At 37.9% G+C, this 24,872-nt stretch overlaps 1 protein-coding gene and 1 long non-coding RNA gene across 5 annotated transcripts in view; one reads left to right on the top strand and one right to left on the bottom strand.

The window, feature by feature from the left end:
- The first annotated feature begins 587 nt into the window (after positions 1 to 587).
- Positions 588 to 16,873, top strand: LOC140696994 (uncharacterized). Its single transcript, XR_012073792.1, has 3 exons — positions 588 to 795; positions 9,561 to 9,777; positions 16,808 to 16,873. It is a non-coding gene; the product is annotated as an uncharacterized lncRNA (long non-coding RNA).
- A 1,678-nt stretch (positions 16,874 to 18,551) lies between these two features.
- The window catches only part of TTC8 (tetratricopeptide repeat domain 8), a 46,153-nt gene continuing 39,832 nt past the window's right edge, over positions 18,552 to 24,872 (bottom strand). For all 4 annotated transcript variants that reach the window (XM_006208184.4, XM_072963561.1, XM_072963563.1 and 1 more), the window contains 4 exons: positions 24,171 to 24,345; positions 23,738 to 23,860; positions 21,051 to 21,134; positions 18,552 to 19,173 (listed from right to left, as the gene is read on the bottom strand). In XM_006208184.4, coding sequence (XP_006208246.1) covers positions 19,057 to 19,173; positions 21,051 to 21,134; positions 23,738 to 23,860; positions 24,171 to 24,345 — 499 coding nt within the window. In that variant the 3' untranslated portion in view covers positions 18,552 to 19,056. The remainder of the gene's footprint in view (positions 19,174 to 21,050; positions 21,135 to 23,737; positions 23,861 to 24,170; positions 24,346 to 24,872) is intronic.

The following is a 24,872-nucleotide window of genomic DNA, read 5'->3' as shown; positions in this document are numbered from 1 at the left end:
AAAATTCATATTCTGTCTCTCTTTCTTTGTTTCTCCTCCTTTCTCATGTTTTGATACTGGAGTTCTAAAAGTGACCCACCCCTTCTCCTCCTAGAATTATTCTGAGTGCCTTTTATTTCTTTCTCTGATGTGCCGTCTGATTCATGAGTCCTTGTGCTTGACGAGGTGAGGGATTGGGATAGAATTAGCACACAGCAGATCCCCTGGGGGCCAATCCCCCGTGTCACACGTTGGCAAGGCTGGCAGAATGACGGTGTGTCCCTGAAGAGGCCACCCTGGGGCGAACACATCTCTGGGCTGTTGAAAGGGATCCATGACCCTGTCACTCTATTGTCTGGAGGGGACCATAACCGAGATAGAAAAGTTGTCATGTCAGGCTGTTTCTGGACTCGAAGTTGTGTTAATGAATAAATGATGACTTGCCAACCAGATCTTTGTGGGTTTTTTTTTTTCCTCTCTTATCTATCATTTAAAGTAGAAGACAGTAAACAGGAAATCATGTGGAATACAGTTCAAGTGATGGGTTCTTTGGTTGCTATGGTGATAACTCGGCTATGAGTCGATGTCCCTTCTGAAAACAGTTCTCCTCCTTTGTAAGCTTACGAATCAGCCACAGAGCATGTCTAAAACGCTTTTTCCTGGGGACCTTTCGTCCCCGGGATCTGATTCAGGAGGGATGGCCAGAAGGTCCAGGGATCTGTGTTCTTAACAAGCACCCTCTCCCTGAGCTGATTTTCTCTAGTATGGTCTTCACACCACACTGCAAGGAATCCAGGACTTCCAAAAGCTGTTCCTGTGAGTAATGTTCGGCTCCATCAGCATGGGTGCGGTACCGCCAGTGAGTCCCAGCTGATCTGGGGGTGGAAAAGCATGCTCGCAGTGGGGTCTGCTACTTAAGTGTGTGACCTTAGGCCAGAAACGCGACCTGTTTTTCCATCTTCAAGTCCCTTATGCAGGGATACTTAGAACACTTACGAATGAATAACTGACACAAAATCACCAACTCCTGAATATCCAACATTCACACAGGTAGACAAAGATAAATTAATTCTTGTCTGGTTCCTCTGAAAACAGACATCACTTTTTCAGAAACCTTGCAATAATGATTTTTGCGGAGAAGACACTCATTCTCATGTGGAAGGAAAGTTGTCTCCTAACTTGATGCTGGAATTGCATAAGAAATAGGTTTTATATCTCCAAGTCTCTGGTTGTAATAAAAAGTAATATAGATTTTATGAAAACTTCTGTTACTTTGCCTTAAGGGGATATACATACACATTTTAGTGTCGAAGATGTAAAATCATGGCATATATGGTTATACTGGGCTGCAGAGAAATGAATGGAATTGAATTAACTGTTGGAACAGAACTAAATCTGTTGCTAATTATCCCTTGAAAAAGAACAACCTTTTAGGTCAGTTATAGCTTATAGATGAAATTCCGGGTTTCAAACAGAAAAAAAAAAGGGATCGTAGAATTTCAGGTTGAAAAAGACCTAAGAGATCCTCCACTACTATTATTTACATTTACAGATTCTCAGAATTACCCAAATTATGTCGTACCAGAGTTTTATCATGCTGACTGTGATGAAATAGGTTCATAGGGATTCAAATGTCTTTGTCATTCAGGTTTTATTTATTTGTTTGTCATTTCTTTGCTTTTTAGTATTTGGATTTGACTTCTTCAAACTCCATTTTGGTTTTTTGTTTTGTTTTGTTTTGCTTTAGAAAATGGAGTCAGATGAAGGAAGTTGCTTAAAATAATAGAAAAGTAAGCTGATACCAGGACCTTGGCGAAAAACAAACAAAAAATACCAAACACATTTTTTAAGGGATAATAAGACTGTCTTAGCTTGGGCTACTATAGTAAAACATCATAGACCAGTGGCTTAAAGAACAGGCATTTCTCAGAGTTTTTGAAGTGGAGAAGGCCAAGATCAAGGTGCCAGCAGATTCCACTCCTGGTGAGGGCCCCCTTCACAGCTTGCACAGGGCTGCCTTCTCACTGTGTCCTCACATGGGGGAGAGAGAGAGAGATCTGGTCTCCCTTCTTCTTCTTACAAGGGCACTAATCCCATAATGGGGGCTCCATCCTCATGATTTCACCCAAATCTAATTACCTCCCAAAGGCCCTACTTCCAAATACCGTCATACTGGAAGTTAGGGCTTCAGCATATGAATTTGGGGAGAACACAAACATTCTTCCCATAACAATGGCCTTGCAGAAAGAGCATTTGATGTGACTCAGAAGACCCGGTTCCCCCGGCCACTGATAACCTCAAGCCAGGCCGGTCAACATTATAGGCAATTTCCTCATCTGAGACATAAAGGGGAAGAATTAAACACTCTGTACAAGTTCTTCTGGCTTCAGATTGCTGTGACTCCATGACCAGCTAGCGGCTAGCTCCCGGTGGGCCTTCCAAAATGTGACTAAATGAATGAACACATGGATTGGTGCCTATGGAGAGAAAAGAAAGCCTCTGGTCTCTCTGAGCTTCCTGGACACTTTATCAAAAGTCACATTTTTGAGATAAAAGAAATCATACCACAACAGCTGAGGTTTATGTGCAAAACTGTTTTAGTAGAAGATGTTTCAACTTTTTTCCTTCTAGCAATTGCTTTTTTACATAAATCCAAAAAGCAACACATTTTCCTGAATATCTGATAAAGCTTACTGTTTCTTTTCTCTTGACCTTTATACAACATCTAATATGACCTGGCTTAGGAATCAGCTTATGTTGGCAGATCTGAGTACAATCTCCCCTGTACTTCATGCTGATCTTGTCTGAATCTCTGTGCCTCATACAAACCCTGACATTTGCTATTTAACTCTGAGTCCGGTGCCTAGTTATTTTACATCAACACTCCACGCTGTAGTTAACTCAGTGCTTAGAACAACACGAGATCATCCTCAGATGAGCTTTTCTACATTTTTTGAGTAAATAATCATAAGAAAATATGTCATATGTGGTATTTGAGTTATACTGAAGAAGAGAAACCTAATCTAATACAGGGCCTGGCATATAGTGGGCCTTCAGGAAGGGTTTGTTGAATGAATAAATAACTGCCATCTAAATATTCTTCCCAAGATAAATCTTTCCCCACTGCCTGCTAACATCCCTTCCTTTACTGGCCTTTCATGCCCTAGAATTTAAGCCCATGTGTTCAACGCGAAGATGTGGCCCCAGTTCTACACTAATTCTGCCACATTTATAATAGCCCTTATTCCTCCCAGCAGGCTTTTGTTACTCTTGTGTGGACTTCATCACAAACATGGCCCCCCGCTGGTAGTGTTTTCTTCCTTTGAGTCAGAGCTTTTTTATCAAGACTATGAAAAAAAGAGTAAGGAGGAGGTTCATTTTTCCAGATCCTGCAGGGTGTGCAGCCAGCACTTTTCCAATTTGCAAAAGGGCACTTCAGTCTCTCTTTTATTAGAATACCTTTCGGGTCGTGGCCCAGGAGGCCCCAGTAGCATTCTACCGTGTACAATCTACCGAGACCTTTGCTCTCAAAGTGACCTTAAAACCCTCTTTCAGGGAGGGATGGCCCCAGCAAAGGTGACTGGAAGTAACAGACTTCATTCAGAGAATCAGACCACTATACCCGTATACATCATTCCCAGTGGTGAGTTAAAGCATCCTCCAAATATTATTGACGCCTGGAATCTCAAAAATTTGGAAATAGAGTCTTTGGAGATGTAATTAGCTCAGATGAGGTCATATTGTATTAGAACAGGCCCTAAACCTAATCACTGGTGTCCTTTTAAGAAGAGAGAAAGCATACATACACACAGGGAGGCAGAGACTGGAATATGGCAGTGACAAGCCAAAGTGGCTGCTGGCCACCTAGGCCAAGCCTTCAGAGGGAGGATAGTCCTGCTGAGAACCTGATCTTGAACTTCCAGCTACCAGCACTGTGAGATTCCCCAAATAAAATTATATTAGGGTAAGACAATATTGTTCTAGATTTTGTCCATCACACCATAGGCCATCAAAGACTTGGACTGTTATAAAAGGAGGAGAAAGAGAAGGAAAGAGACTGAGCACACACTGGCTCAGTGGAAAAGCACCGAGTTAGAAGTTGGGTGTGTATACATACACAATTTTATTTAATGCTCGAATCAAAACCCTGTGAAATTATTTATCAGTTACTATGCTTTCAAGAATCTGACAAATTTAATAGATAAAGAAGACAGTAAGGACATAGATATCATGAATAATAAAATGAATAGGAAAAAAGATGTACATTTTAGAGGAAAAAAATCCGACATCTCTTGCCCAGAGAATATACATTTTTACATCCAAGCAAAACATACCAAATGTATAGTAAGTCTCCCTGAGAATTTATAACCAGATGCCAGGAGTTACAAGAAGAACTGTGAACAAAGAAACTGATCATCACATAGGTATATCTAAACAAGCAATAGCAATAATAGTAAAAAATGACTCTTTTGAGAGTTATAGATACAAGGTGAGATTAAAGTACTTGTAATATGTTACCATGTAAGGTTGGAGGGTTTTGAATTACGCAGGCAAAGGGTGGAAATGTTAAATTTAAAATAGACTTAAATTAAGTATGCCTCTTAATATTAAGAATAACTACTAAAAAGACACAAAAAGAGATTATGAATTTTCCAGATCAGTAGACGGATGCTAAAGAGAACTTTCTCTGACTCTCCTCCTCGGCAACCCTAACTCTTCACTGCCCTTTAGTTCACACCCCATGCGAGAGAGCTAGCCAATGAAATTGCTCCTCCTCGTCCCACCAGCTGTGGCAGGAGGGGTAGGTGTCTGTGGATAGGGCGCAGATACCTCCAAGAGGGGTCATGGCACCATAACAGTATGCCTACTGAGTTCCCATGACCATAAGGATTGTCTCTATATTAAAAGCAAATAGAAGATTTCAATTTCCCAAATGGCATCTACATCTCAACTCTCAGGATGAGATTAACTTGTAATAAAAAAAAAAGAATTTGATGTCCTCCACCATATATACACCTACATACACACACATACACATGGATGTGCAAAGAAACCACCCCACAGAACCCCGAAGGTGTAATCTGCATGGCACCACGTGGGCAGAAATGGATGTGTGAGTGAAGCTAGCACAGAAAGTGTGTCCAAACACTTATTCATCCTCCCACTGCTTTCCAAAAACATTGCGTTGCTTTTTACAGCTTTGAAACTGTAATTAACACTTTTACTCATAGGAGAGTAGGTCCTGAGAATTTTAACAGGACATGCTAGAAACAGACTCAAATCTCAATGAGCAATGGTTTACCCGAGGGATAAACCAAGTGCCACCATCATTTCCTGGTCCCCTGGGAATCTGGAAACCAGGTTGGGTGCGGACCAACCTTTCTTTGAATCCTGCTGTCATTGTTGTCATATACGTCCATCAGATTTGAAAATTAAATGCCACCAAGTACAACTCCAAGCAATACTATGGTGAAAACCCAGGAAAGCTATTTAAATAACTAGGATGTAAAACTTTCTGGCTTTCTGCTATAATTTCATCAGCTGCTCCCATGGTTTTGGGATGTGCAAGAGCAGTGTCCCTGCCAAGGTGGTTTTACTACTGACTCCAAGCTCATACTGCACTTCACATGACAGGCCAATAGAGAGATGAGTTGTCGGGGCAAGGAATAGAAAGCAGATGGAAAAGATGGTGGACTAGTGTCCCAAAGAACCATCTTGCCCAGGTTTGGATACTAGTTTCTTTTATAGAACAAAGAGGGGGAGGTGAGGAGGTAAAGTAAAAAAGGCAATAAGTTGTTGCAAATGTTTCCTGGTTCCAGCCCGACTCTGGAGGGGGTGTGTTCATTTCCTCTTTCCTGCAGCCATTTACAGGTGAGCCTGGTCAGGATGTTTCCTGTGAGCTGAACAAAGGTATTTTAGCTTAACACTCAGGCATGGGAGGCAGTATTCCCAGAGTTGGGTCATTATGTATACATCAAGCTACAGGCAGCATCCCTTTATTGCTTAATTTGTAGCAAAAGAGATAGAAAATAAGGGTTAAAGTAAAAGAGATTCAATATGAAGTCAGATTTGTTCTTTCCTATAACAGTTGCTTTCAGGGTGTGAGCTGAGCTATGCCTCAGATCTCTTCTTGCCCCCAAATATCTCTCATGTAAGTCCACTGTGATGCCTGAAATCCCATGTGAAACTACAAATATTTTATTTAGGAGGAAAAGACACATAAAAGTGTCCAATTAGACAGTGATTTGGCACAATCTTGGTGGAAGAAGATACAGAACTGGCAAATTTGGGCAAAGGGGCACAAAAATCCAGAACAGGAGACATTGCTGAACAGGGCAGGACAGGACCCTGAGCCCTGATCACAGGGGAAGGAGGCTGGGTGAGCCAGAGGGGGAGGTGGGGAGAGGAAGGTGCCAAACAAGGCAAATTTCAACCACTTAATTCTTCTACAAAGAGCTGAGAAATAGAAAGTATAGAGTGTGGGTACTGCTGGGGAAACTATAGACTAAATTTTAGAACTTTGTCCTGGAACAGCTGTTTTATGTGAAGATGTGAGGAAAATACTATTTTTATATTAAAACAAATATAGATTTGCTTTGGGGTTAATTGCAAGATCCAGGTGACTGACTATTTTAAAGAGAAAAAACACAGGAGGCTCCAACTTCAAATGTCATGCTTAAGGTGGACCTCTTGGCGGTGACCTGGACTCAGATTTTCTCAGCTCAGTCACCTCCCTTCCTGCTAGTGAGTGTCACTGTAACACCTGGAAAAGCTGCTTGCTAATGAGCTTCATGGATATGAAACTAAGAAGACTTGTTCTGGGAAATTGTAATAGGGAAGAGCAAACATGACTCCAAATTGGATCTGTTTCTTTTACTGTAACATTTGTATTCTATTGTTTTTGCTGCGAGTTAAGAAATTTGCCTACAGCTTCAGGACATCTTCTAAGTCTGCTAGCTTTCCAAATAAAGTCATTATTCCTTGCCCCAACAACTTCTCTCTCAATGTATTGGCTTGTCGTGCGGCGAGTGGTGTGAGCTTGGACTTGTTAACAAAATCAGTATCGGAGCGTAGCACAGTACTAAGAACACAGGTGCTTTTCAGTCAAAGTTCTTGAGACATTCTCTTTCTGAATGAAACCCTATCAGGGACTATAAAACCAAAATAAGTCCACTGTAAGCTTGCACAGTTCAGAATGCAGGGTTTGAAACACAGCTAGTTTCTGGCAGAGCCATTTTGGATCTTCCGCTGCTTCCTTTGGGACCAATGAACATCTTCCATGCTTACTCGGTATAATGTATCTAAAGACATGCTCAGAACTATTTCAGGTAACTGTTTCTAATCACAGCTCTCCTTTGCCTGGGAAGTTTAACACATGCAGCTGTGCCTTTCAGTTCGTCTCTATGTTATTAGCAGGCTGCGTGGTCGGGAGAGTGGAAATGCTTGGTGCAGCAGGGAATAGGAGACCTGTTGTTAAATCCCTCATCTGTCTCTTACCAGCTGTGTGACTGTAGGTGGATCATTTTATCTCTCGGAATTTTGTTTTTCCCATCTGTAGGATGGGGATATGAATTGCTGGACTGCTAGCCCCAGAGAGTTGCTGAGGGGATCAGAGAAGATCATGAAAGCACTTTGTGACCCACAGAATTCATGGAGATGTCAGGACCCATTCTAATGGGAGACATCTCATTGTCTGCGAACCATTTGTTCCCTGCCACACCTCATTTCTCCAACTTGTGGGGAGCTACCACCTCGTCTTCTATTTTTGCTAGTTTATCTGTTCTTTTTTAAATTGAACTATAGTTGATTTACAGTGTTTGTTAGTTTCTGGTGTACAGCTTATTAAATTATACATATACATTCTTTTTCATATTCTTTTTTCATTATAGATTATGACAAGATTTTGAATGGAGTTCCCTCTGCTATATTTTAGGAACTTATTTATCTATTTTATATATAGTAGTTTGTATCAACTAATCCCAAACTCCTAATTTATCCCTCATAGACACACAAAAAACCAAACTTACAGCCTATCTGTTCTTAACTGGTTGAAAGAAGATAGCTTGCTAGGATACCAGCTGTTTCCTGCCTTTTACTATCCGAGTAAACTTGGGCAAGTTATGTGACTTCTCCGAGGTTATCACCAGGAAAAGGGGAATCATAATAGTTAATATGTAGTGTTGTAAAGATTGCAAGCAGTGGTCACATCATACATAATAATTACTTATTATTGTGATGTCCTTTCTCCCCACCTCTGTTCACAAGTATTTTATGAGAGTCTCAAAAGCTGGCCTAGATCTCTCTCTCTTTTAAGGGATCGGAGACACCTCCCACTGGCACTGTATTGGACATTTCCCATTCGAGTTGTATGAACAGGTAGACTCTTTAATACATATAGGGCTGTTTAGGTTATCTGTTTCTTCCTGAAAGAGCTTTCATAGTGTGTGTTTTTTAAGGAACTTCGAGATTAAAAAATGCTCTTAGAAACGTCCTAGCAGAGGGAGGGTATAGCTCAATTGGTAGAGCGCAGGCTTAGCATGCACGAGGTCCTGGGTTCGATCCCCAGTATCTCCTACAAAAATAAATAAACTTAATTTACCTCCCCCTCTGCCAAAATAAAATAATTAAACAATACAATTTAAAAAAAAAAAAAGAAAAGAAACCTTCTAGCAAAGTGGTTCTCAAACTTTCAGGTACATCAGCATCACCAGAGTCTTCCCCAAGACACTAGTTGTAACAAAAATTATAATATAGAACCCTATAGTTAGTATTAATGTTTTTGCATTTCCCCAAAGTTCCTGTTTCATGAAAAATAAAAATATTACATAACTCCCAGCCCTGCATTTGTGAAAAGACAGAAAGCTTGTTAAGAAAACTATTTGTTGCAAACCGTAATTAATGAAGCACCATCTGTGATATTCAGTATTCTTTGCATGAGCTGTGACTAGGTGATTTTTTACGCTTTTTAGCACAGATGGGAAAGAGAAAAGGGGGTAACCAAGCAGAAGTATGGCATGAACTATCTGATCAGTTGCATATGCCATGCAGTTGAGAAAATTTTATCTATTACCTAGTGCAAATATATTCATTTTCATGCTCTTCCTAGAAAACTTGATTTAAAATCTATATCCAACTCTATATTCTTTAACTGATCCTAAACGTTGTGTCCAGATCAATTCTTACAAAACTACCTGCTTACTTTTCAACCCTCAGGTAAAACTTAAAGGTTTTAACCTGGGATTCAAAACCTTCTACATGCCAGTCCTTCCTGAGCCTCCAGATTGCGCTCTCATGACCAGCCCACTCCTGCTGCTATTGTCTGACTCCCATGCAGCCAAATTCGTATCCCAGTGGCCCCCAAAGCCTTGCCTGGAATGCCTTTCCATAGCCTATCTCTCCTCCCTGATTGTCAGCAAACTACTGATCCTTCATCCAGTGATTTCTCCCATATGTTCTCAATCCTTCTTCAAAAAAACTTTTATAGAGCTCCTAAACTTTTTAGCACTTAAAGTATCTGTAAAAGAAAAAAAATGACATTTAATTGTGATATATTCATTTTTCCAATGTCACCATCTTTGCAGATATAGAAGATAATAAAGTAATTAAGTAATTCAAGTTAAGTGAGAGTGGGGCCTTAACTCAATATAGCTGGTGACCTTATAAGAAGAGGAAGACACGCCAAACTCTGCCAGGTGAGGACGCAGCAGGAAGGCTGCCATCTACAAACCAGGAAGAGTGCTCTCACCAGGAACCAAACAGGCTCTCACCTTGATCTTGATCTTCCCAGCCTCCAGAACTGTGAGAAAATAAATTTCTGTTGTTTAAGCCCATTTAATACAATTACCAATGCAATTAGGTTTAAATCTACCATGTTATTTGTTTTCAATGGGTGCCATCTTTTCTTTGTTTCTTTTTTCCTCTTTTCTGCCTTTCTTTTCTGTTTTTTGTTTGTTTTGGTTTTTTGTTTGTTTGCTGTTTTGTTTTGTTTTTTTTGAGGCTACAGGAAGGTGCAGGTACATTGTTGTGGGAATTCAGAGTAGGAGACATTCATTTCACCTAATTAGGGAGCAATTCCTGAGGGAGCTGGATCTGAAGGGGTCCTAAGTTTTCAAGATACAGAGGTTGAGGTTAAAAGTATTTAAGGCTGACAGAAAAATCACACCCAAAACCTCAAAGGTGCGCTGAACCTTCTGAGAACTAATAATTATGTTTGGCTGCCACACAGGTGGCCTATAGGGAAGACATGTAAAGGGTGGAACTGAAAGTAGGTTTGAACTGAATGCTGAGCGGTTCAAATACCTGAGACATCACTTCAACAAACTCCATTTTGTTTTAAGTACTACCTATATTTCTTGAAATTTGTGGAAATTAATAACTTGCCTAGAGCTTCCTCAGCCAACACATAATTTTCAAAGTTTTTTCATCAGAAGAAAATGCACTTCTCTAATTTTTCCTTTATTTACTCTGCCGATAGCACCCAGAATTGCTACTTATACATGGGTTTTATCTATGCCCATTTTCCCCTGAAAAAAGAAAAAATTAGTGTAAGTAAAAATACAATGAAGTAGATAGCTCTAAGATTTGTGAGAATGACCAAGCAATTCCTACAAGAAAAAATTGCAAGGCTATGATCTGGTAGGATAGCCTTTTAAAAAGAAAAAAGAACCATCATTACATAATATAAAACAATAAAACTTCCATAAAGTCTTTTTAAAAATTTAATTGAGATGTAACTGACATATAACCTTATATTAGTTTTAGGTGTACATGACAATTCAATATATGTATATATTATGAAATGATCAACACAATAAGCCTAGGTAACATCCATCATCATTCACAGTTACATCTTTTTCTTGTGATGAGAACTCTTCAGATCTACTCCCGTAGCAATTTTCAAATATACAATACAGTATTAACTGTATGATCATCATGCTATACATTACATCCCTATGATTTATTATTTTATAACTAGAAGTTTGTGCCTTTTGACCTCCTCTACCTATTTCACCCTCCATCACCACCTTCCAGTTCTGGCAACCATCAATCTGTTCTCTGTAAATATGTATCTATGAGCTTTTTTTCTTTCTTTTCTTTTTTTTAAGATTCCACACATAAGTGGGATCATGTGGTATTTGTCTTCCTCTTTCTGACTTATTTCACTTAGCATAATGCCCTCATAATGTCCATCCATGTTTTGAAAATGGCAGGATTTCCCTTCTTTTTATGGCTGAATTGTATATATATGTATCTCATGTCTTCTGGATCCATCAATTCATCAATGGCCACAATGTTTCCACATCTTGGCTATTGTACATAAGCTCCAGTGAACATGGTGGGACAGATACCTTTCTGAGTTAGTGTTTTCATTTTCTTTGTATGAATACCCAAAGGTGGAAATACTGGATCATATGATAGTTCTATTTTTACATTTTGAGGAACCTCCATACTGTTTTCCATAGGCACTGCCCCAGTTTGCCTTCCCACCAATAGTGCCACGAGGGTTCCCTTTTCTCTATATCCTCACCAACACTTGTTATGTCTTGTCTTTTTGATAACAGCCACTGTAACAGGTGTGAGGTGGTAGATCATTGTGGTTTGGGCTGCATTTTCCTGATGATTAGTAGTGATGTTGAACACTTTTTCATGTACCATTGGCTATCTGTACTTATTTTTTTTTTTTTAGAAAAATGTCTATTCAGATCCTCTGCTCATTTTTCAATCAAATTGTTTTGGTTTGTTGGGGGTTGTTTTTTTTTGTTTTGTTTTGTTTTCTGCTTTGGAGTTGTATGAATTCTTTACATGTTTTGGATATTAACCCTTTATCAGATATATGATTTGCTATTATTTTCTACCATTCAGTAGTTGTCTTTTCATTTTGTTGATGGTTTCCTTTGCTCTGCAGAAGCATTTTAGTTTGATATAGTTCCTTTTTTAAATTTTTGCTCCTGTTCCTTTTGCCTTTCATGTCAGATAAAAAAAATAACTGCCAAGACTTACATGAAGGATCTTACCACCTATATTTTCTTACAGGTGTCTTATGGTTTCAAGTCTTACATTCAAGTCTTTAATACATTTTGAATTAATTTTTATGCATGGTATAAGATAGTGGTCTAGTTTCTTTCTTTTTCATGTGGCTGTTCAGTTTTCCCAGTACCATTTTTTGAAGAAACCATCCATTCCCATTGTATATACTTGCCTCCTTTGTCATAAATTAATTGTAGGTGTAGGTTTACTTCTGCGCTCCCTATTCTGCTTCATTAATCTATGTGTCTATTTTGATGCCAATACTATTTTGATTTATATAGCTTTGTAATATAGTTTGAAATCAGGAAGTGTGATGCCTCCAGCTTTGTTCTTTTTTCTCAAGATTGCTTTAGCTTTTCAGGGTCTTTCGTGGTGCCATACATAAAGTATTGTCCTATCTATTTCTGTGAAAAATGTAACTTGAATTTTGACAGGAATTGCATTGAATCTGTAGTTTGCTTTAAATAGTATGGAAATTTTTAACAATATTAATTCTTACAACCCTTAAGTGCGGAATATCTTTCCATTTATTTGTGTTGTCTTCAGTTGCTTTCATCAATGTCTTATGGTTTTCATTATACAGGTCTTTCACCCTGGTGGTTAAATTTATTCCCAGATATTTTATTCTTTGCAATGAAATTGTAAATGGGATTGTTTTCTTAATTTCTCTGAAGTTTGTGATTGGTGTATAGAAACACAACTGGCTTTTGTATATTGACTCTATCTTGTAACTTTACTGAATTCACTTATTATTTCAAACAGTTTTTTTGTGGAGTCTTTAGGGTTTTTCTATGTAATATTATGTTATCTGCAAATAGAGACAATTATATTTGTTCATTTCTGACTTGGATGTTTTTTGTTTCTTTTTCTTGCCTAACTTCTTTGATTAGTACTCCCAATACTATGCTGAATGAAAGTGGTAAGAGTGGACATCCTTGTCTTGTTCCTCATTTAGAGCAAAATTTTTCAGTTTTTCATTATTGAGTATGATAAGAGCTGTGAACTTGTCATATACAGCCTTTATTATGTTGAGGTACATTCCCTCTATACTTTATTGAGAGTATTTTAATCATCAATGGATTTTGAATTTTGCCAAATGCTTTTCTGCATCTATTGAGATGATCGTATGATTTTTATCATTCATTTTGTTAACGTGCTGTATCACATTGACTGATTTGCAGGTGTTGAACCACCTTGCCTCCCTGAAATGAATCTGCTTGATCATGGTGTATGATTCTTTTAATGTACTGTTGAATTTGATTTGTTAATATTCTGTGGAACATTTTTGCATCCATGTTCATATTGACCTTCTTTTTAATCAAGTATTTTCATGATTCCATTTTGTTTCCCTTGTTTGCCTATTAGCTACAACTCCTTTGTTATTTTAACAAATGCTTTATAGTATATACATCTTTTACTTAGTACAGCCCGTCCTCTAGTGCTATTCAATCACTTCATATATAGTATAAAAAGCTTAACACTGTATATTTCCATTTCTCCTCTCCCAGCTTCTGTGCTATTGTCATCATACATTTTACTTACGTATATGTTATAAACTCCGTATCACGTGGTTATTATTTTTGTTTAAATAGTAGATTATGTTTGAAAAAAATATTTAAAGAATAAGAAATAATAAAATATCTTATATTTTCACTCATGTAGTTACCATTTTTGGTGTTCTTCATTACTGTGTGTTGATTCATCTCTATGAGGGATTATTTCCCTTCTCTCTGAAAAGTCTATTTCCTTATAATGCTGTCCAAAAATCTTCATTTTGTTTTTATTCTTGAAGATGTCATCACTAGGTGTAGAATTCTAGGTTGACTTTCAGTTCTTTAGAGATGTTTCTCCACTGCCCTCTTGCTTTCACTGTTTCCAACAAGAAATCTGCTTTATATCCATTCCTTTATCAGTAGTCTTTTTTTCCCCAGCTGCTTTGAAGATTTACTTTTTTTTTTTTTTGCCATGAGGTGTGTTTTGTTTTCATTAATCATACAAATAATTTTCTGTAATATCCCAGGGAAAACTGGGGAATTTGGCAGTCCAATTGGAGTGTCCCCTCAAAGACCCATGGGCTGGTGGCACCGGCATGGAGTGCTCGGGTTCACAGTGTAGCTTGTCACTCGTGTCCATCTTGCAGGTGGCTCTTCATCCACATCATGACTAGGGTCTCCAAGATGATGGGAGTGGAGAATCCTCCAGGTTCTTAGGAAATTTCACTTCGCTTGCTTCTGCTCAATGGCTGTAGAAAGCAGGAAGTGAGCACTGGGGGATGGGGACCCCTTGCAACCCCTCCACTGAGATGCTTACAGACCTGGTGTGGGTTGAAGATTTACTCTTTATCACTGGTATTGAACAATTTGATTTTGATGTGCCTTAATGTAATTTTCTCCATGTTTCTTGTTCATGCAGTTCATCCCATTTCTTGGGTTTGTGGATTTATAGTTTTCATCAGATTTGGAAATATTTCACTCATTATTTCTTGAAATATTTTTTGTCCCCTCCCCTCCTTAGAGGACTCCTGCTTAGAGTAGTCCCTGAACTCACTTATGCTTTATTCATTTCTTTTAGTGTTTTTTCTGTTTCATTTTGGAGAATATCTATATTTTCATGTCCCATCTAGACTCTGAGCACCTCAGGGCCAAAGTCCTTATCCCTGAGATGGAATATACAGGAAGAGAAATAGATTTGGAGAAGCTACTGATGAGTACTTCTTTTACTTTGAATTTGAGGTGGCTCTGAGCTATCCAAGTGGAGATTCCAGCTGAAAGTTGGAAATAAGGATATAGAGTCAGGAGAGAAGATAGAATCTAAAATATAAACTTGGAATCACTAGCAAGTGTGTGGTAGTTGAATGTACTTTGAGAGAATGCACTCTAAGGAAGAGCAAAAAGTGAAAAATTTAAAGGGTGGGGAATGGGACCCTGAAGAACAAGATTTAAAGGACAAGTAGAAGACAAGGCATGAAACCATTGGGCAATTTGGAGTCTTTTATGAGACTGAGGGGTGCTCTAAAAAATAGGAGAACTCAGAAAAGGGATGGCACTACAGAAGTCAAAGGAGAAGAGTTTTAAGAATGTGGTCAGGACAAATGCTGAGAGAGGTCAAGTGAGATAAAGACTAAAAACTAACCACTGAGACATCCCATGTTCAGGGACCAGACTTCACGTTGTTAAGATGGCAACAGTCCCCAAATCAATCTACAGATTTAACAAATTCTGCTAATGGGTATGACATTTCTATTGGGGATAGCAAAAGCGTTTTTAAATTGATTATATTAGAAAAATACCATATGGTATCACTCATATGTGGAATCTAAAAAAAGAAAGAAGACACTAACGAACTCATCTACAAAACAGAAACAGACTTGCAGACATACTAAAAAAATCTTATGGTTACTGGGGGAAAGGGGGTGGAGGGATAAATTTGGGAGTTCAAGATTTGCAAATAGTAACTACTATATATAAAATAGATAAAAAATAAATTTCTTCTATATTCAGTTTCGTGTAATAATCTCTAATGAAAAACAATATGAAAACAAATATATGTATATAGATGTATGGCTGGGACATTGTGCTGTGCACCAGAAATTGACACATTGTAACTGACTATACTTCAATAAAAATAAATAATTAAGCAAATAAAATTGATTATAGTGATGGCTGCCTAACCGTGAACATATTAAAAACAATCAAATGGTACACTTTAAAAGTGAGAATTGTGTGGTATATAAATAGTATCTTTAAAAAGCTGTTATATTAAAAAAAAACCCTCTGGATTTGCTTATTGGGATCATTAGTGGCCTAGTGAGAGCAGCTGAGTAGTGGTGGGAGTTGAAGTCAGATTGAAGAGCATCAAGAAAGAAGTGGAAGATGACGAGTAACAAACATCACCTACCCTTTCAAGATGTTGTGACAAAGGAGATAGGCTAGTACTAGAAAGGGGAAGGTTTAAAGGGACTGGTTTTTTAAAAAGACAATCCAGGAGAGAGGAAGAAATGGAAGCTATTAGATCAGAGCAGACGTGGGGCAGGTGAACAGTAATAAAAGTGCTGGTGCCCATAGAAACTCGAGTTTCAAACACAGGAAGAAGGTCTGCCTTCTATGATTTAAAACAGGAACACTCTTTCTTCCTAATTATCTGTCTAGATCTGACCTTTTCTTCTCTAAGATAATGTGGTTGTTTTCTCCAAAAGTTTCCATCATTTACATTTTACCAACAATTTACTCTTTATTAGTCAGGATTCAGGTTAAGAGAAAGGATCATATTGCAAGAAATATACTCCCCGAGGATTGTAATGTGATCTTTATTTAATCCTTATTCTTTAATCTTAAGAATTTGGCTTTACTATCAAGGAAGTAAAATGACAGCATCTCTCAAAAATGTCACAATCTCAGCCAGCTCAACTAGGACTAATGTCATCTATTGAAGGATGTAAAACTGCAGTTATTTTCAAATTGATAAATAACTCCCCCCGCCCCCAGCATCTGAGCCTAAGTAACCTTTCTGGAACTCTGGAATGTATCCATGGAACATTCCAATTTACCTACTCCCTAGAATTTAAAACTATCCAGTAATGGCCTTTGACCTAAACTCAATTTCTGGGCTCATTATTTTCCAAGGTTGAGACTTCCTGGAGTATTTCTAAAATCTTTGTTGTTTTTCTGAATGCTTAAACACAATCCCAGCTGACAGCCCTTGATAGAAATTCCCCATAATAATAAAGAGTTCGTGGTGGAAACTACATTAGAAGTATAGTAAGTAATGTGTTATCTTTACTAATTTTTCTCTCTCTCTCTAGGCCATAAATTATATCCTGATGGGTACTCTGATTCTGGGAAACACTATTCAGAAATGTAACAGAACACTAAGTACCACAGGGACCTGGTTCAGACATGACACATTTGGAAAGGAAGAACGTCCAACCTTGGCAATTACTCAGTGCAGGCAGCCTTCTTGCCCTATCTCATTTTCATCAGTTGGAAGCTCACTAATGTTACTTTTGGCTGAACAATTTGTATGTGGGTTGAACACTTTTTAACCACGGTAGAAGACAATCGTTAACCTTCCTTATTAGAAGTGTTGGCACAGAGGCCAGAAGTTAAGCAGTCCAGGAATCAACTTGTTACAAAGATGCACGTAGCTCCTGATGTACTATGTTATGTTATGTCATCCTTCTGCCCTTAGCCATCCTGACTCATTCTTTGCATTGGTCTTCACATTGAATTAATATAAATTCAAGACAAAAATCTCTCCATACATCTTAGGAATACTGACTCATTTATTTTTTGCTGTGTTAATATTCCCTTATTTTTCAATTTTACTAATGCATATAACATTCCTCTTAAACAATAGTAGCTTTATTTACAGGTGAAAACACTAAAAGTGAATTTGACATTTTAGTTAAGAACACATACTCGAGGGCCACAGACAAATCTGCTGTCATCCTCATATCCATTTCTTTATGAACAATGTGCACTTGGCTCCTGGGTATATGCTCTTAACCACTATGTTGAATGTGCATTTGAATCCCAGCTCTGCCACTTACTAGCCTTATAACCATGGGCAAGTTACTTGACTGCTCCGTGCCTCATTTTTTTCATAAGTAAAATGGGAATAATAGCAATTCATAGAACTGCAATGGAAATTAAATGAATTAATCCGTATCAAGTGCTTATAACACTGCTGGGTACATACATCCTCAGTAGATGCTAGCCATTATAATTAGTTCTTAGTTTAAATTAACTCAGCAAATGGTTCACAATATAAAATTTGAACCTGAATACTGAATACAGTGTTAGGAAATTTGATAGTGCTTGAGGAAATTCTCACAAGCTAAACAAGCACTAAGATATCACGGAGAAGCGGAGGGAGGTGCCTGGGTCGGGGGTAAAGTTCAAGCCTGAAGTGAAATGTAGGAACAAGATCGTGGTTCCAGTCACACCAACCAGCAGTGTGATTCTGGGCCTGGCCGCCTTCTGTCCCATGAAGAGATTTATCCACATCCACGTATTCTCTGAAGTTACTTCCAGCCTCTAACAATCTATTCCTTGAATTCTCATTTTTTGTGTTCCATCAACTAAGTGGTACTATTTACATAAATGTGAACAGAAACAAATAAGTACCTGTAAAATAGTTTTCATGAAGTTAAAAAAAAAAAAGGAAAGGAACATAGACAGATTCCAAGGCCCAAAATAAGAATCTGAGTGGCCCTGTCCCTTTAACACATTTTCTTGTATGAACACTTCAGTGGAAGTTCCACTGAGTACTGGAGAGGGCTTTACAATGCACGGTATTGGGATCCAGTCCAACCTTCTCGGGGCTGACCGCAGGCGGGACTTCTGGCCCGTGGCTCCATTCCTAATCCTGATATTCTTATGTTAACAATATGATATCCCATAAATAGCTTCTCAGGAAAGAGCAAAATTGATGGTACATCATTTCAAATAAAATTAGATTAATGACTTGATTTCTAAGATTACAAGACTTCTGAAAAGTCTAGTTTTAACTGAGAAGACTGAAATAAAAACTCATGAAAAATAACAGAATGGTTTATACTTATTTATTTTAAAGCATAATATATAAGAAAATGTAGAGTGTCTCACAAAGCATTTGATAAAAAATAGTTTAAATACAATTTTTAAATAAAGCCTCCACCTAGGATAAGTATATACACTTTTAGCCATGAAAGCGCAATTTTAAAGGCAGATTTAAGACCTCTTAAGCGATATGACAGCTAATGGCCAGCTAAAGTACATTAAAAATGTGCATTTATAAAAATTTGAGGAAATTCATGAAAATGTTTTGTAAATATTATAAACATCTACTGTATGATGTGGGAGATTTCATGATCTGCTTACAAATACTTATCTTCTATACTATTTTATAAATTTATTATTATAAAGTTTTCATTACACATTCTGGTTTAAATTCCCGTACGTCACCTTCACTAATATCAAGCACAGGTTTGTATTACACACACATATATACATCCTCCTTTTCCCCTTGTCTAATGTCCTTGCATAAGAATACATTCAGTCTAAGGAAAAATCAGAGCACAGCGAAATGCTGCTTTAACTGCTTAATTAAGTGTTGAGTATCCACGTGATCTGGAAATGCTGCTTCAGACTTCTGAGCAGCAACGTAGCTTCTCTGTAGATCTCCAATCTGTAAGACGTACCAGAATAAGACCAGAGAAGAAGAAGAAAAAAACTTTTTTTTTTAAGACATAGTATCTGCATAAGGTAGAAACCCAAGGGTTTTTAACAGGTAAATTGCTCGGCTGTGCCACTTTGATTTTTAAATTTTTCACCTAGATTACAATTCAATCTTGAAAAAAATATGAGAAAAATAAAATAACCAATTACGTAAGTAATTCCTGCTCCATTACAGTTGTCTAGTTATGAATTCATAAACCTGTGTTTTCTTTTCCTGTCACTGATAGTATCATAAAAATAGAATGAAGTCTGCATGCTAAAACAGCCAGCTTTGTACTAAACTATTTGTAACGCACCACAGACAAAGATATATTTTGATTAGGGTATTATCTTTCAGACAGAAAATGCAAGTAAAAACTATTGTATTTAAGATACAATAACATGCTCTGGGATCTTCTACTATGTTAGCAACACGGTAATGTTGGGAAGATATCTGGTTTTAAAAGTTTATAAAGTGTATCTCTGATTTTCAATAAATGTTGTGTTAAAAGTCCAGTCCCAAAGAAAAACATACACAGTATCTGAATCCATCTGACTGTATCTTGATTCATATACACATTTCTAAAAAGAGAGAGCTCTTTAGTGTGTGCACATCAAAAATAAAAATCTACATCATTCAATCCTGGTAGTTTTTTGGTAACATGCATATGTATTGAAACCATAAGTTTCCTTTTTTTAAATCACAGCATTTCTTTTTAACATAGTACATTCTCTAATGGAAGTGTAGCCTTTTGCTTAAAGAAATATTTCATTTGCATTATATATTATTAAAATGTAATAATAGTCCTGAAAGAAAGCAATCAAGGCTTCTCTGTGGTCTCAGTGCCATAGAAAATACATGGGCACTGTCGGGAGCTGGGTACGAATTCTGAACCTGCTGCTGCCATGGGGCTATAAGGAAGAGTTTTAAGCTTCCAAGCCCTGGTTCCATTAGACTGTAAGCTGCATGGGGTTGAGGTTTCTGTCTGTTTTATTCATTGCTAACATCCTCTGCGCCTACAACAGTGCCTGGTATACAGCAGATGCTCAACAACTGACACATCAGTTGTATGAAAAGTAAGGAAGGAAGGTAAGGGTTGTTGAGAGAATCAGAGATGTGGCGAGCACCTGGAACAGTGGCCAGCACTTAACAAGTGCTCAGAAATGACAACTTACAAATAACAGCTTGTTTTATTTTCAAAATAGAAATGAGAGGGTGAACAGCTTCCCGTTCATGCTATGAAAAGTGATTTCTATAACGTCTTTTGGCCTATAAAGAGTCTTTACAGCAAATACTGTTAGCCCTTTTCTTATCTTCAAAACTCACCTTCCTTGTTAAAGAACGGTTTCCGAGTAAACGTTATTAGATACCCTTTATTTGTTCTCTTCTTAAAATGGCACATGATTCTTTCTAGCTCTTGGATGTTAACTGACTTGTAACACAGTATCCACAGTTGCATTTCTCCCATATTGTTTGTAGCTAAAACAGCTTTTACTAATCATGCCAGACTTGGTGGCAATATGATCTACAAATAATATACAGGATTTCTTTGCTGTAAATGCTGATTACTAAAACCAGGAGTTGATGAGTCAGTTTTCAATGATTAAATGTCATATTTTAAAACATAAAATAATTCTTCTGCAATCTAGAATGGTGTTAAGTTTAAGTAATATTCAGTGATAAATACATTTAAAGTGTATTAAACCCTTGAAGTAAAGACGTGTACATAATTGCTCATTTCTTTCAGGAAGTTATGGTTAGAATTTCCTTATTTATCTGTACATTTTTTAAAACCAAGAAAGAAAAGCAAACAGATGAGATGATAAATTGGTAAAGAAAGAGAATACCTTATCAGAAATTGTTGCAAAATTAAAATGTGGCTCATACATGTGGGGTGCTAAAGATGACGCAGTTTGTAACAGTGCTCTTGCCTGTGTAGAAAAAAAAGAAAAGAAAGGAGAGAAAAACCAAAGTTATATGGGCATATATTAATATTATATTTGTGTTTATATTTTGTTTTTTGGTTTTTTTTTTTGAGTAAAAGAATCCTTTACCCAGGATAGGACTTGAATAATAAACATGACCCTGTGATAAATACAGATGAATTAATTCCTCATGAAATACGACTTACTGATACACAATTAACTACTTATTTTGTGCCAAAGTTCTATTAATAATAAAATGCTTCAAAACATGGAGAAAATGATACAATTGAAAACTTAGAGTAGATTTAAAGTTACATAAGAACCACTGTTCTTACAAAGTTTATATTTCATAATATGACATACAACTCAAAATATAATCCTCTCAATGCTAAAAAATAATCTTATTAATCTAGTTTTCCCTGCTGTTGATTGATTTAGTAGGCTTCTAATTACCTGTCCTCTAACGCAACAACAAAACCCACCAAAAATCACTGTAAAATCAAATGCTCAAGTTCTGTGCTGGAGGACAGCAAACAAGCACTTATTACACTGCTGACCTGAAAATGACAACTGAAGGCAACTGAAAATGACATGCTTTCTGTTCTCTCAAGTACTCCAAAGACAAAAATCACATCATTTTTTTTTTTTTTGTCCCCTATAGGCTCAAAGGATCATACACTGCAAAGAGCACTGAGTGACATGAGATGCTCGTATGCTCACCATCCAGACCACAAACTCAGCATTCCAAGCCACTGGATCGTCTTTCAACTTGTAGCTGAACTTCTATGCCTGACCCAGAGGACAAACTCTTATATCTTTTTTAAATGGAAAGTGAATAGCGGTTTATATAGGATGGTGGATATTCTTTTTTTGTTGTTTTATGAATCTCTATTTTCTTTTTTAAAAATTGAGGTATAATTTTTAATAATAATGAAAACTTTCAACAAAACATTTCAAATCAATTATATACTAGAGAAACTACAATAAGTTGGAAGGAAAGAGAATCACCGACATGGAAAAAGGGAAAATCATAAAAAGCACTTGCTTCAACTGGACACAGGCAAAGTTCCATGACAGACAAGCTCCCATTTTAGAGTAGTTAGTTTTTGTTTATAAAATACAAATCCATCTTTCTTACTTTGGGAAAATTTTATGAAGCAAATGCAACATCCAGTGATGTTTCTTTGCTTGTTCTGTTGAGTCTGTCAACGTGCTTAGGAGACCAGGTTGGAGGTTAACGTCCTGGCACACCGCTGACTACGTCTGTGACCTTGGCTAATGACTCACCCTCTTCAGTCTCTGTTTCTTCATCTCTGAAGCAGAGAATGTAATGATATCTATCTTGATTGCCATTAATATTGTATGACTGTATTTAGCATTTCAAGCTTGTTACATAAATAATAACAATAATAATACAATTTATTACCTAGCATGTGCTCAGTACTGTGCTTTTACCATGCCAAGTGCTTTACATGCACAACCTGCTAATCGTCACATGAACACCTTCGAGTCAGTACTGTTTTTACCCTATTTTACTTATCACCCGTTCATTCCACACTGACTGAGTACCTACCAAGTGCCAGGTAATGTTTTTGACACTGAAAATGTAGCAGTTGGAAGGCAGAGAAGGTCCCTGCTTTCATGCAGCTAGCAGTCTCCATTCTACACAGAAGGATGAAAACATCCGATACAATGCTAAGTATTGTGAAGGAAAAAATTAGTATGAGATGTGGTAGCACCTGAGGGCTCCTTTAGACTGATGTTCAAGAAACTCTTTGTAAGGAGGTGGTAATTAAACTAAGGCCTGAATGATAAAAGGAAGAGTCACTGCAGGACCTGCATGAAGTGTATTCCAAAGGCCCCACAGCGAGCACCGGTGCTGCCCAGCAGCAGTCTGCTGACACACCTGCCAGGTGGCGGTGAAGGGGCAGTGGCAGAAGATGTGGTCAGAGAGGGACCCAGGGGCTAGATTATGTGGGTCCTTGAAGGCTAAGGTCTGAAGTCCAAATTTTATTCCAAGGGCAAGGAGACGCCTTTGGAGGATGCTAAGCAAAGCAGAAATAAAATAATCTTTTTTTTTTTTAATCCTTTCGGCTATTCTGAAGAAGATGTATTACGGGGTGTGCTCACTTGCTGATGTAAGTGGAAACAATAGCCAGGAGCCTCCTGCAGCCGTCCGGACAAGGGATGAGAGCAGTCTGGACAAGGTGGGTTGGAGTGGAGACTGAGGATGTGGGAGTAGAACGGACGGGACTCGCTGGACATGATGGAGGCACGGGGCAGGTGGGGCAAGGAAGGAGAGGTTTCAGGGGTGGCTCCTAGGATTTTGGCTGGAGCAGCTAGATGGTGGATGAGGGGGTTGTGAATGGTGGAACAGATCACGAAGATGGGGAAGACTAGGGAGTACAGGTTTGTCCTAATAAACTCAAGTGCTCTATTTTGGATACTGAATGGTTAAGTAAATTGCCCGAGGTCCCATCACTAATATGTGACAGAGCTGGGGTTCAAACACAGGCCAGTCAGACTCTAGGGCTCATTTTTAAATTGTAACGTGGAAAGACAGCTGCGCGTCACAGCTTTCCTTTGAGGTACCCCAGTAGTTCACTGACCTGTTCCACGTGGCCCCTGCGCATCTCCAGCACGGCCAGGTTGTTGTAGGCCTCAGCGTGATTGTTGTTGTTCACCAGAGCCAGCCTGAAGCACTGATGGGCCAGGTTCGTATCTCCTATTCCCTACAGAAGAAAAGCACAAACTCGCACATGCAAATCCATTCACTTCCTCCCGCCATCTCCATCCTCCTTTCCTCACAGAAATCTCTGCTACCATAGAAAAAGCAACCAGCATTGCCACAGGGGTCAAGTCTGAACTGTGTGTCAGAGGGTTTAACCTGGGAACAGAATATGAGTTGGGTGACTCCTAGGAAACTCTAAATTGAGACATGAGACAATAAGCAAACCTGGATTTCCAATACCTGAAAATTTCTTCAAACGGATGTGTGGCTACCTTTTCTAGAAGAGAAATTATATTACAGAAGCAACATACCACAGCTACATGCCCCAAGTTGTACCAGACATCAGCTGACTCCTCTTCATTTTCAGCCAGAGAAAGGGCACGTTCAAAAGAGCTCAGAGTCATATCGTACTGCTGGGCATAGAAGCAGCAAAGCCCCAGATTGTTAAAAAGCTGGCAGTTATAAACACCCATCTGCAGGAGTCGCCTTTTGGAAAAAAAGCACACACATTTATTTTATAAATATTAAGACACTTTTTTTTACAAAGTTAGAAATGAATTCATTTTAGAATTTTTGGAACCATATTAAAGTACACGTTTTTCTTTTTGTTTGTTTGTTTTGTTTTTGTTTTATGAGGGGGAGGTAATTAGGTTTCTTTATGTATTTATATTTGGAGAAGGTACTGGGATCTGAACCCAGGACCTCGTGCATGCTAAGCACGTGCTCTACCACTTGAGCTATACCCTCCCCATCATTTTAGAATTTTTAATACCCTCCGAAGAATATAAAGTATTATAGCAAATGAAAAAAAACTTAAAGTAAATACAAAAGCATGTCTTTTGTAATGGTACTGGTCTCAGGAAATTCGTCCAGAGGCAAGGTCAGAAATAACTTACGTGACATTTCTTTCCCTTAAAAGCTTTGCTAGAGAATCAAAATAATAAATAAATAATCATGCAAAGTAAAGCCCACATATTTTGACTCATAAAGCTTTGGGGCTCGTAGGTAAGTTT

The sequence above is a fragment of the Vicugna pacos genome, chromosome 6 (assembly GCF_048564905.1).
Source record: "Vicugna pacos chromosome 6, VicPac4, whole genome shotgun sequence".
NCBI classification, from domain to species: domain Eukaryota; kingdom Metazoa; phylum Chordata; class Mammalia; order Artiodactyla; family Camelidae; genus Vicugna; species Vicugna pacos.
Note: the sequence above shows the minus strand (reverse complement) of the source record. Positions and strands in the feature narration are given on the sequence as shown.